This window comes from Gymnodraco acuticeps, unplaced genomic scaffold, assembly GCF_902827175.1.
Source record: "Gymnodraco acuticeps unplaced genomic scaffold, fGymAcu1.1, whole genome shotgun sequence".
Taxonomy (NCBI): Eukaryota; Metazoa; Chordata; class Actinopteri; order Perciformes; family Bathydraconidae; genus Gymnodraco; species Gymnodraco acuticeps.
In genome coordinates, this window is record NW_022991588.1 from 1,545,855 (window position 1) to 1,559,120 (window position 13,266).

A 13,266-nucleotide genomic window follows, 5' to 3' on the forward strand; every position below is an offset into this window, starting at 1 on the left:
GGGTGTCAGTGTGGTGACATGTTGATACAAGTCTCCAAACACGTGCTGTGTGGTGCTGTTCTTCACCCTCCCCTGCTCAATCTGTCATTCACTCTTTTATCACCCACCCCTGCTCACCTGAGTCTGTCTGCGCGCGGGCCGCACAGGTTGGTTGTTCGGGTGGTTGGGCGTCCACGGGCCCTGGCTCTGATTGGAGTAGAAATCCATGGGGTAGACTTCTTTCCAGGAAGCCTCCTGTAGAGCCACAGCTGCCTGAGAGAGAGTGAGATGGATAATTACAATGAGTGTGAAAATGAAAAAGAACAAGGAGCTGTAAAAAGTGAAACACATCCCACTTGAATGAAAGTAGACCATTCTGCTGTTTCTCTTCTTCCTGTGAGTTCATTTGCAGTTTTTGGGCAAAGCAGCTGCAGGAAACCACACAGCGGTGAGTCGTCGCAACAGACAAGACAGGTGTCATAATATTAAGCTTAGATAACAGGCGGAGTTGTCATGTTATACCTATGCAGCTGCACTGCATGACACAACAGCTGTTAGAGGGGTGCAACAGCAGCACAGGCATTACAGTGCAGTGACATACGTGCAGGCTGCTCCATATGGAAGACAAGTGACTGGGAATATTGATTCTGAATGAAACAATGAGCAGCTGAACGCCTGAACAGATGAATAAACAAGCGTGCTGAATGAACGAACACATCGTTTGATTGTTCATTTACTCATCCTATCAACTTCTCATTCATCTTCTAAACTAGTGAGATCTTCAGCTTCACACAAATAGGTGTCATTTGAAATTTTTTGGAAATATGATGAGTCATTTGACGCATAACAGAGTTTGGTTCAAGGGAAGACAAATAAAAAATGCAGCTTGAAAGGGATAACATCGCTATTCTAATGGCACACAATTCATCACTGGGTCTGTGTGTAGTGAGTGACTGTGGTGTATTTTGTTAGAATGGTGTCACCATCACTGTCAAGGTGGTTATCTCCTTTATCCTGGCTGCTTCCTTAAATATTGAAACTCACCTCAAACATGCTTTTTTTCATCTTTATATGAATAGATACAATACATCTTGAAACCAAAAGCAGTACAGATAGAGACATTATTTTCTCAATTAAGTTTATGGAGATTTGTTAACTGCACATTACGTATGTTTGTGTATATGCAGGGCAGTGTAACATGTAGCTGATGTATGTGTCTTTGAGGAATAACAACATAATTAATAACACAACTTTCCCTCTTCATATCTCTCCCTCTCTCTCCCTCTCTCTAGGTCGTCCTCAGACGAGCTCTCCATCGTCACTTCCAGTCATCCCGGTTCTCCATACATCTGGCCAGTTCATTAGTACTTTGTGCTCCTGCGTCATTCTTGAGTACGTCCACGTATGTTAGTGCGGGACGTCCTCGTGACCGATGCCCGTGTGTTGGTTCCCACAGCACCAATTTGCTGGCTGGCAGCTCTTGATGCCTTTGACAATGTCCTGCTAGTCTCATTCTCCTGGCTGCAATTTTCTCGCTCACCCTTGGTATTCCCTCGTACAGGATCTTGTTGGTTACATGTACACTCTTGCTGATGTTAAGTACTGCTCACAACATTCTGGTGAAGCATCCGTCTAGAGACTCTTGCAGGGTTGGCTTCAGGGTCCAGCATTCACTGCCATAGAGGAGAACAGACTCTACCGTTGCATAGAAGAAGCTGAAGGGGGAGGTTGGAGTTCCATACACTGGTCATGCCGTTCAGGGCCCTCCATGCAAGTGCCTTCCTCACCTTAAGATCTTGCTCGGTTGAGTTGACCCATGAGCCCAGGTACTTGAAGTCCTTGACTTCTTTAAGCACAGTGCCTTCTGTTGTTGTCAGAGGTGGATGTTCCAGTAAGATGTTATAGGTGATAACCTCAGTTTTCTTGGCGTTTAGCCTCAGGCCAACCTTGGCACACTGACTCCACTCTGTTCAGGAGTTCCTGTGCTTGCTCCACGCTGTCGGAGAGCAGGCTGATGTCGTCCGCATAGTCCAGGTCTGTCAGGACTACTGTGGGGTGTCGTCTCGACCTCCTTGGTGTTAAGAGTGAAGCCAAGATCCTGCTCTCGTCCACTGATGGCCTTCCTGAGCGCATAATCCAGGACTATGATGAAGAGGAAGGTGGCTAGGGTGTCCCCTTGCATTACCCCAGCCAGGATGTCAAACTCCTCGCTGTTGCCATCTGGGGTCACCACCTTGGCCCTTGTTCCTGCGTACAAGGTCTCTATTTCTTCATATCCAGCTATTAAAAGCGGCTCAACTAAATTCCACTACTAGGATAAATCTTTCAACATATTTGTTTTGCCTTTCCTTTTCCCAAACAGTCTCCTCTGCCCTTATTCCACTCCTCTAATTTCTTTAGCTTTTATCCACTGCTCTCCCCTCTTTCTCTCTGAGAAAGCTAGCTTCTCTTGCTAATCCCTGCTCTCACAGAAGAGCCAAGTGTGTCTTATTGACTATAAATATAACATGAGACGCACTGAAAATAAATGCTGCTGCTGCCCCCCCCTCACCCTCCACCCCTCTCCTTGCTCTCTCCATCTTGTCCCTCTTTATCTTCATTGGAAATGCCACAGTGAAAAGCACAGTGCACTGAGATGTATAACACTCATAGGTATGAGATAGGGGTGAATTAAGAATTATCATAAGCACACAGACACAAGTGCAACTGCAAATGATTGAAATGCACAGACATTGTTCCCAAAAAAGCTTGAAGGAAGAGAAAAAGCGAGCTCTCAGGAAAAAGGCTTATGGAAACAGATTGCTGCTTTCCTCATTACAGCGGGGCACACTTCAGACTTTGCATGCACCATAATGGATGGCAGTGAGAAAAACCAACAACACAATAATCATCACTTTGTCTTCTTAGGTGAATGCTTACATTATTGGAAATGGCCTCATTTTGAAAAGTATGTGAAGCGCGAAGATGTGTAGTCATAGAAAAACAGCAACCATTTCAAATCACGGCAATTCCCCTTGCGACCATTTCACAAGGATTCAAATCAGTAGCATATCTTTGAGGGAAACATCATTAAATGAATAAATAATCAAATGCTAACCAGCCAAGTCACATAATGGCACATAACTGCGAGACCCATCACAAAGTGGCTGCAGCAGCTGTAGCGGCACACAAACAAACGATCGCTCTGAAATGGTTCTCATGGGTTACTGTTCGATCTATCTCTCCCCCCTTAGAAAAACAAGACAGCTGCAGGGGTGGTGGGGGGGTGTGTGGTCCCGTGTCCAGTAGGGGGGGCTAGTCTTCTGCTGATGTTGTTTTTACGTGTGGCTTTGCATTGTCGAGCACTGATAGAGGGAGGGAAAGGAGGAGGAAGAGCAGCAGGCGTAGATCCTCCAGCACATCAGGCCTTGATAAGTCACACACTAATTCACAAACCCGTTTCTGCACTTAATGTTGTTTTAGTTTCCTTATCTTCGGGTATGTCAGGGGGTCTGTGTACGGGCGGGAGGGTCTGTGTGTGTGTGTGTGTGTGTGAGTGTGTGTGTGTGTGCTTTGCATGAGCCTTCTCTGAAAAGTGAGTGACAGCTGTGATCTTGCTGAGAGACTTTAAGGTGCATGGTGTTCACCTCGTATGGAGACAGCAGGGGCTTGGAGAAGGCCGAGCCCCAGTCGATAGAAAGGCGTGGACAAGCGATCTGGATCCACCTGTAGGGCAGAAGAGGTACACATTTGTGTTTGAATGAACATCCATCAGTGAGTGCAAATGTGAGTGTAAAACAGAAGCAGTCCGAAAGGGCGTGAGACGGCGATCCTATTCGACAGGCAGGGCACATGTGTGACTGCTCGCTGCACGTGGTGGACACGTGATGCAGGGAGGAGCCTCCCTCCACCTGATCTCCAGCATCTGTTGCAGAGTTCTGTCCTGATTTGCAATAGCTCTAAAGACAGCCAAGCTACACAGTCTGGATGCATAGCCAGCAAGAGGGGAGGCTGGAAGAGAGAGGAGGGAGTGAGGTGGTGGTGGTGGAGGAGAAGGAGGAGGAGGAGGGGGGGGTTGCAGGAGGCATCAACAGAAACACAGAGACAGAAGTGAACAGAGGTGAAAAGAGGAGAAAAGGCAGTGAATGAAAAGGAGGGAGGGGTTAGGTAAGTGTGAATAAAAAAGCAGCACCAGCCCGGTCTCCACGGAGGTAGCCTACATAGGCAAGCAGACAGGGTGGTGAGGGGGGTGAAGGGGGGCTGTGTATGAAAGAGATGGGACGAGGAAAAAGAGGAGGACACAGATATACAGAGATAGGAAGCAATGAAGAATAGCAACAGAAGGAAAAGGCACAAGGAGAGAAGAGAGGAGGAAGGTTGGCAGCGAGAAACGTGTTTACTCTGGAAAATGCATGAGCGAGGGATAAGGAGGATGTAAACAGCTGGAGGGAAAAATTAACAATGCGAAAATGGAGACGGAGAGGAACAGCCGGGGCTAAGGGGGTTAGCTTTCGCAGATCAATGCTATCCTCAGCTCCATCTCCACTCAGGGAGATGACCCTGCCTCGTCCCTAATCTTACTGATTGAGCTCCATCAGAAATGGATTGCAGTTCATATGGAGAAAATGTTAGATTTTGGCAAATGTCAAAAGCAATAGATCCGTTTGAGGATAGGCGAAGGGGTACAGTACAGCAGCATATGGAAAGCAATGAAAATATGCTTGAATACCAACACTTGTATGCTACTGCGTCAAAATCCCCATCTGTCTATTCTTCATTTTCCAACTTTTACACAATTTTCCAACTGCAGAATTGATTGCACCGCTGACTCTCGCTGTCCTCTGCTTTCTGTCACAGAAATATCCCCCCCCTCCCCCCCCCCCCCCCCGGGCATAGGCATGCCATTTACTCGTCTTCGAATAAAACGTATCCCGCCAAAAGTGTGAATTATTCTTCATCCTTCTAATTTGAGAGGAAAACTGAGTCAGAGACATGTGCACCAATCTCCTCACACATGACAAGTTGAGATGGAGAAGTGGAATCTGACAAGTGAACTTGAAATCTATCAGCACCTTTTCATAACACTTTCTGTCCTGATCCATTTATATAAAAACCTGTCTGAAAATGAGCTGATCAGATTTTGGCCACTTTATGATGTCACAACCAGGGGTGCATATAATTGGTACGCAGGTACGGCAACAATCTGAATTGCGTAACATCACTTGTGTCACTACGCGCCTTTGCGTACCTCAAAACATCAAAACAAAAACACATATTTCGTCTACACGTGTTTCTTGTCAACAGTCAATGGAGTAAACTACAAGACATGTAAAAAAAAAAACAAAGACATTAAGCAGCTACGTTGCCGTTTCGCTCCCTGCAAAAAATCTTCAGACTTTCTATGACTGATTGAACTGGAGCTGGCCGAGCCGCGCAGGACATAACCGACGGACCTGTGAAGCTTTACAGGAGGCAGAGGCTTAGATCACTGGACAACAGAGTTGGTCACCGTGTGCACAGACAGGGTTAACGTCGGTATGAACAACAGAATTGTGCCAAAACTCCGCCAACTGGCTGCAGTGGGAGACTCCCCTGAGCACACTCTGTGCCCCACGCACACACTGGAGAACTGCGCACAATCAGCTGATCACAACGTTCACGCTGTGTGGTCAAGCTGCTGCAGTTTTATTTACAACAAGGTGGAGTAAAACACACAGCTGCAAACTTACTCAGGGTGTTAATGGAAGAGTTTGAAATCAGACAGAGGTGGAAGAAGCACTCAGATATTGTACTTGAGTAAAAGTAGAAGTACCAGAGTGTTACTCTGTTACAATAAAAGTCCTGCATTCAAAATATTACTCAAGTAAAATTAGAAAAGTATTATCATCAAAATATAGTTAAAGTACCAAAAGTAAAAGTAGTCATTGTGCAGATTGGTCCATTTCAGAATAATATATATGATATGTTTTATAATGATTGATCATTAAAGTGTTCTCAAAGCTGGTAAAGGTGCAGCTAATTTGACAAATTAGATCAAAGTCAAGTAAAGTACAAATATCTCAAAATTGTACTTAAGTACAGTACTTGAAGAAGTGTACTTCGTAACTTCCCACATCTGAAATCAGATATGATTTCAAGTCATGTGATAATTTCTTGGTATTTGATCCTTGAACTTCAGGAAATGCAAGGACTTCACAGTTTTGGCAACAAGTTTTGGAGAAAGCAAATCGGAGGCTTAAAAAGAGACAGGGAGGTGCATCTGCAGCATCTTCATCATCTACCATGCAAGAAGTGTAAATAGAGGACAGTGAAGGAGACACTGAGGAGGACCACACTTCGTGTGTGGTCCTCCTGTCTCCTGGTACTCATCTGAGTAACTCACTCAAAAAGTTATGTACACCCCTGGTCATAACGATTTGTTTGGCTTGTGTAACCAATAGCCAACCAAGGTACCCCCCCCCCTTATCACCTGAATCTCCTCCTAGAGCACCATTGTGTTCTTTTTAACCAAATATCTCAGAGGGGCGTGGGGAGTGGCTCTTTATTTTCATCTAAATTAACAGACAGAGAATCAGCACTTTTGAAACAGGGCTGAAATAGAGGGGATTATGGGATGCTACAATTATCTGTTTGGTATTTCAGCCAAACATTTCAGAGACACGGTTTGTATATATCTGAGACTTATAATTATCGAGTATCGAAAACAACTATCGAAAACAACTTCTCAAAAAAAGAAAATGTTGCAGCTGCCATTTGTGACTGCACATATGTGTGAGCAGACGAGTGTTTACACTTGTGCTGTATGTGTAGTGTGTCTATGTGTGGCTGTAAAGAACATATGCTTAAAAGAGAGAGGGTGACTAATAAAGCAAAGCAAGACTCTAAACTCGACACTTAATCCTTGAGGATTGAGGGTCTGAGAGAAAACTAAGACAGAAAGCATGAAAGGGAAGGCCGAGAGGATTCCTCCTAAGAAGCAGAAAGCTGACTTTTCTAATAGCACAGAGACTGACTGAATAGTGCAGTTCAGTCAAATGCATGGAGCCATGCCAGGTACTGCCCTCCAGAACGTTGTCCAAATTGCATTTCCAGCCCTTATCTGGCCTTCAATGTAGCTGGCACAGTACAGATCCCCAAATCATGGGGTGCATTGGAACAAAGAGAGAGCTGGAGGAAAGATATGCACAGACAAAGGAAAAATGTGGGCTTTTGTATCTGGCAGTGGAGCCTTGTTTCACAACTTATTCCCAGCGAAGATTAACAGATAAGCAACTCATGAACAGGACTTTGAGTTTTCTCTACAGGATCTGTTTATTTTGTTGTTGCATAAAATAAATCCCTTAGACACTAGACGTAGAAGAAAGGCTAGAGCAGGATGCAGTTCTGGTGCTGCGATATATAAAAGTAAGGCTGTGACATTTAGCACTGCTTTGCTTCGTGAGCTGCATCCCTGGCCTCACTGCATTGCCTGCTGTGGCCCATTACACCCTGACAATGTTAGGAAGACCTCCACCTGCATGGCTTCACTTTAACTACACTCACAGTTTTGACCCGCCAAAAGCAGGAACAATTAACCTGCGCTGCGGTACTGTGTAAAATGCTCACCTTTTAATGACGGTGCACCTAATTAAATTAGAACAAGGAATTTCATTTGAATGAAGTCAACAATTCAAATTCGAGTAGAACGATAAAAGACTGCAATGCACTGGGTGGCATTTTAAGTCTAGTTTATATAAGTGTGTGGGGTGTACATATATATGTGCTATAGTTTAAAACCTGCTCGGGGACAGCCTAATTACACACTTAAGAGCATATGCTAATGGTGTCTCTCTGTTTATATGAGTGAGTATGTGTGTCTAATGACAGAGAAAGCCTGGGGGTGGACTCAGTGCCGTGCGCTGTGTTGGCTGGTGCTGAGCACTAATGTGTTCCTCTACCACCCTCTGTCTATCTCTCAATCGCCCCCTCTCTTCCTTCTATTAATCCTTCTAAACAGTCTGTTCAAAACATTTTCCTACCACCTGGTGGTTTATAATCTCTGGTTCAGAGTAATGCGGGATACCTGTGTTCTTCCAGATTTCTCTAAAGGTGTGTGTGTGGGGTAGGAAACAAAAAGAAAAAGAGAAATATAAGCAAATGAAATCTACTCTGTGATGTCTAATCTGAATAAACAGTGGTTCATGATGATTACAAAGTTATTAGTAAGTCATAGCTTCCAAAAATAAACCTTCAATTTCTACTTTCATCTCTTACCCAGAATATTTAAAGAACGCTTAAAGGTCCCATGTCATGCTTTTCCGGTTTCCCAGTGTTTCCCCTACCATTGTCTTGGAGGGGCGCTGCGCCCCGCCAACAGAGCCCCGCCAACAGAGCCCCGCCAACGGAGCACCCCCTGAAATTCAAGGTGTTTAAAAAAAGAATTATAATTTTTTTTATATATACAGTGGGGCAAAAAAGTATTTAGTCAGCCACCAATTGTGCAAGTTCTCCCACTTAAAAAGATGAGAGAGGCCTGTAATTTTGACAAAATGAGAAGAAAAAAAAATCCAGAAAATCACATTGTCTGATTTTTAAAGAATTTATTTGCAAATTATGGTGGAAAATAAGTATTTGGTCAATAACAAAAGTTCATCTCAATACTTTGTTATATACCCTTTGTTGGCAATGACAGAGGTCAAAGGTTTTCACACACTGTTGCTGGTATTTTGGCCCATTCCTCCATGCAGATCTCCTCTAGAGCAGTGATGTTTTGGGGCTGTCGCTGGGCAACACGGACTTTCAACTCCCTCCAAAGATTTTCTATGGGGTTGAGATCTGGAGACTGGCTAGGCCACTCCAGGACCTTGAAATGCTTCTTACGAAGCCACTCCTTCATTGCCCGGGCGGTGTGTTTGGGATCATTGTCATGCTGAAAGACCCAGCCACGTTTCATCTTCAATGCCCTTGCTGATGGAAGGAGGTTGTCACTCAAAATGTCACGATACATGGCCCCATTCATTCTTTCCTTTACACGAATCAGTAGTCCTGGTCTCTTTGCAGAAAAACAGCCCCAAAGTCTGTCATTCAGGGCAGTATCCGACTACACTATATATAATCCAGGGGGCGGTATTGCGCCTAAAAGCCGTTTGCCAGCCGCCCTTAAACAACAAATCGAACAAAATACAAGAAGAAGAAAAGTTGGTATTGCGAGTTCAGATAACACACAGGAGCTAGAACCCACCTGCTTCTTTTAAATCAGCTGTGTGGGAACATTTCGGGTTCCCTGTGGACTACAATAACAATGGAGTGCGAGTGGTGGATCGGACGAAGACGGTGTGTCGGCGTTGTTCGACAGCGGCGCGGTATGCTAATGGTAACACACGCCAAACATGCTAAATCATATCAGAAGGCATGGCCCAGATTTGCCAATCACCGGAGCCCGGCAAAAGACAACAGCAGTTCAGCAGCTGATCCCCGCTGTTTTTAAGAAGCCAATAGACATGAAAGCCGTGAGACCAAAATAAATAACGGAAGCTTTTGGCATATGTTTTTCAACGACTATGCTGCGCCCTTATGCAATAGTAGAGGACCCCGGCCTTTATTGATTGTGATTGAAACACTATCTTATTATTTATTTTGTAATATTTTCAAGACATTCTTTTTAGTTTTAGAGCTTATAGAAACGTTTTGTTTGACATCAGCCATTATAGATAATATGGCCATCTGAGTGTGTGTGTGGTAGGCCTACTGTTTGTTTTTCACTGTGTAATACAGTTAATTATTCAAAATGTTAGAGTTCCTTATTTTTAAACTGAAACTTGCACTACTGTTCAAAATAAATAAAAAACAAACCTGGAATTATGCATTTAGGACTTTTCTTTTCTTTTTCTTGTTGTACCGAACCCATACCGAACCGTGACCCCCAAACCGAGGTACATACCGAACCGTGAATTCTGTGAACCGTTACACCCCTAATCGTCAGGGAGTGAATAGCGGCCGATATCGATCGGCGGACAATCGATCGGAGCATCCCTAGTTTATACCACTCAAATTGAGATATAAGTATTGTTTAAAGAACATTATAGGAATTTAGGAAGGAATTTCGTCACAGTTTTTGTAGAATCTGTTGATGGTAATTGTGGACCCCATTTGTATAAATACAAATAGATTAAATATAAAAACAGTGTCCAACAGTATATGCTTTATTAGATGGCTGTTAGTAAGCCAGGTGTACCTACCTATCTCTTTTCCTATCAGATACAAAGTACACCTTTTTGGATTGAAACACTTTTGTTTTCTTGAAATCAATACCACAAATGCTACTGAAGCAGACCTTGTTGAAAAGCTTTTTGTCTATAATGAGGGTTTGTTTTGGTTGGGAGAATCGTGCCGGACTTACATAATATTGGAGTTGCACTCATACGTCAGTCTGAAGAGGAGAACCAAAAACTAAGAAAAAATGGCTTATACCATGATCACTCATTTTCTAAACAGCCCCCTCAACTACCTCTGCATAACTCTCTCCAACTCACTCTCAATCTCTCAGACCTTCTGTCCTTCTTTCACCCACTCCTCCCTCACACATCACACTTCTCATTACTCCACAGTGAGAGGCCAATCTGAGGGAGTGTGAGGATTGTGTGTGTGCCTGTGTGAGTGTGATTGGAGCTCCTGCACATCAGTGTCTCACTAAACCCTTGTCCGTCTTCACCTCTGTTCCTCTGGTTGCGACTCAGATACATTGGAAAAGCTACACCTGGAAGCCTAAGCACTTGATATATCGTTGAAGAAACTGGAGCGGTTCAGTTTTTTGAATACCGTAACAAGTGTTGCTGGGCTGGATAACAGCGTTTAGTGTCAGGGTAAAGTTCAGATCCTGCCACTGCGATTATCATGTATTACAGGAGCAATGTGTAATACATGGAAGGAGACGGCATATAACCTCTACTACGGGCTCCATACAATCTACAAAACACTATTCAGTTCTTCCTAAAACACACATTTTGTGATTCACCATGTCCTTTCAAGGTACAAGTGGTATTACAAGACAGAACAGATTGTTAAGCATGCTCATTTAGTAGATGTTCTCTTCGAGAGAACTCGTAAGTTGCTTTGACAGCACTATACACCCTTCACATTCTGTTAATAATGTTAGTGCGTGTTTTAAACAAAAAATCTGCCCATATCTTCCACATTACCCCTTAATGGACAAATTAATAAGCATTACATGTTACTTGTTAGACGCTTTTATCCAAAGCGACTTACATACTCAATACTGTGGGCAATCCCCACATGAGCAATTTGGGGTGAAGTGTCTTGCCCAGGGACACAATGACATGCTGACTGCAGTGGGGTTTGAACCTGTGCCCCCCTGATCCCAACACCAGCGCACTAGCCCACTGCGCCACAGCCTCCCGCACATCTCAAAGTAATAATTATATATTGCGTGAGGGAACGAGTAAGTGTTAATTATTTGTAATGGGTTCACAATTTCCTTGGGTCCAGAATTGTTACATATTTTCGGACTCATGGTAAGGTGTTCGAAATAAAACAATTTAGAGTCTCAAGTTAAAGAAAACGGACAAACACATTTTTACAGTTATTACAGTCTATATTATTTTTCTTATTTCACTATTTTTCTTATTTCACTATTTTACTTTTTGTATTGAATTTGTTCTGTTTTATTGTGTTGCACTGTTGGAGGAGCCTGTGACCTAAGATTGTCATCGTCATAACTACACTGTAGCTATGTACGTATGACGTATAAAGCCTTGCACCTTGAACCTAAATGAGTTCAAAGTGTTAACTAAGCACATTATTTAAGTATTAAACTCTGCTCTCTTTGCCCCCTGTGTCAAAACTGACAATTTGTATCAAGCATCCAAGTGAATCATGCTGCACTCTTTGGTTTTGCTACAAAGTTAAAACAATGGAATCTCAGCAAGACTTGAATGCAAATAGTGTTTATGAAGGCATAAACTCCAGACTTCTGTGTGTCAGCTCCTTGTAACAGTGTGGACTTGCAAATGATGCTGAATCCCAAGTTATGTGTGCAATGATGCTTACAGAATACATTTCAAAAGTTGTTGATTGCAACTTCTAGGTGACTACTGATCATAACAGCTCTGCCAGCGTCCGTGATGTGAAAGATAAATGAGCCATTGTTTAAAACAAAGAAACACAGCCGTTGTTAAGAAATTGCAAATCATGAAAACAATGAGCCAAAGGGAGAAGTGCTGTGAAAGAACAAGAAGTAATGGGAGGAAGACAATAAAAGTAATCCACACTTTCGGGCTGGAGAAAGCTATGGTATGTGAAAAAGGAAAACAAAAAACAAATACACTGTATCAACGGTTCTTCAATTGTTTTAACAACAAGACTCAAAAGCACTGTAAGTGTTGTCAGAGAAAATACCTAAATGTCTGGCTTCTGCCACCTAATATTGTTATTGTATTATTGTTTAAGTATATGTGCATCTTAATACTCACGCATCTATATCTTGCATCAGATCCAGCTTTCCCGGGAAAATCTCAGACAGGAGCACTCGAGTGAAGGGCTTTCCCAAGGACTCGAGCTTTGACTCCAGATGCTAACAAGAACAAGAAATTAGATAAAAGGACCAATGATTAGGTTTGCAAAACAAACAAGAAACATAATTCTATCAAGGGTTTTAAACTAAAGAATATCAAATGATATGTCACAGATCACAAAGCCCATGACGTCCTCCTACTAACCTTCAATCCTTCTGTTTTGTGACACAGTTTACTGGTTGGTGATAGCAAAACAAGCAAGCTAGCAGAATTATTGTTTTCCTCACCCATGTCAATCGATTTATCTTCGAAATGTAAGCCGTCAAGAAAATTCTTGGTCTACCTCTGGATCTCCTTCCAATTTTGGAATAGTCTGCTTTAGTAGGCCCAACTACCTCAACGGGCTCTTTCCAGAGCACCTTACAGATGTTAAATCTCCTCACCCCAGACCTTACACCACAGACAGTAGGCCCATGTGGATCTGGTGGTCCCGCTTGACTTCCTCAGATTGAGTTTAATCGTGCCCCTTGTGTAGAAGCCCAGACAATATGCGTTATATAACATATCAATATATGAAACAGATTATCCTGTTCAAGGAACTCTCCTGCCTTGCTGTTGCTGCCTATAAAGTTGTGGGTATTGGTACTTGGGCTGAGGTGTTGTTCGGAGTTGCAGCCAAACCAAGTGAAGAAATCTCATAAATGTTCCATTGGTGAGATAAAGGTATGGGATTTGCTGATATCCACTGTCCTTGGGAGTATCATGAGCCATTTCTACAACTGTGCTCTTATCAGAGATA

The 13,266-nt window shown here is 43.2% G+C and overlaps 1 protein-coding gene across 3 annotated transcripts in view; it reads right to left on the minus strand.

Annotated features, from left to right (window-relative positions):
• Window positions 1-13,266, minus strand: part of dph1 (diphthamide biosynthesis 1) — a 64,862-nt gene that overhangs the window by 963 nt on the left and 50,633 nt on the right. For 2 of the 3 annotated variants that reach the window (XM_034197946.1, XM_034197945.1), the window contains exons 9-11: window positions 12,426-12,526; window positions 3,606-3,684; window positions 118-252 (exon numbers count right to left, since the gene is read on the minus strand). In XM_034197946.1, the coding sequence (XP_034053837.1) occupies window positions 118-252; window positions 3,606-3,684; window positions 12,426-12,526 (315 nt within the window). The other variant, XM_034197948.1, reaches the window with a different exon arrangement.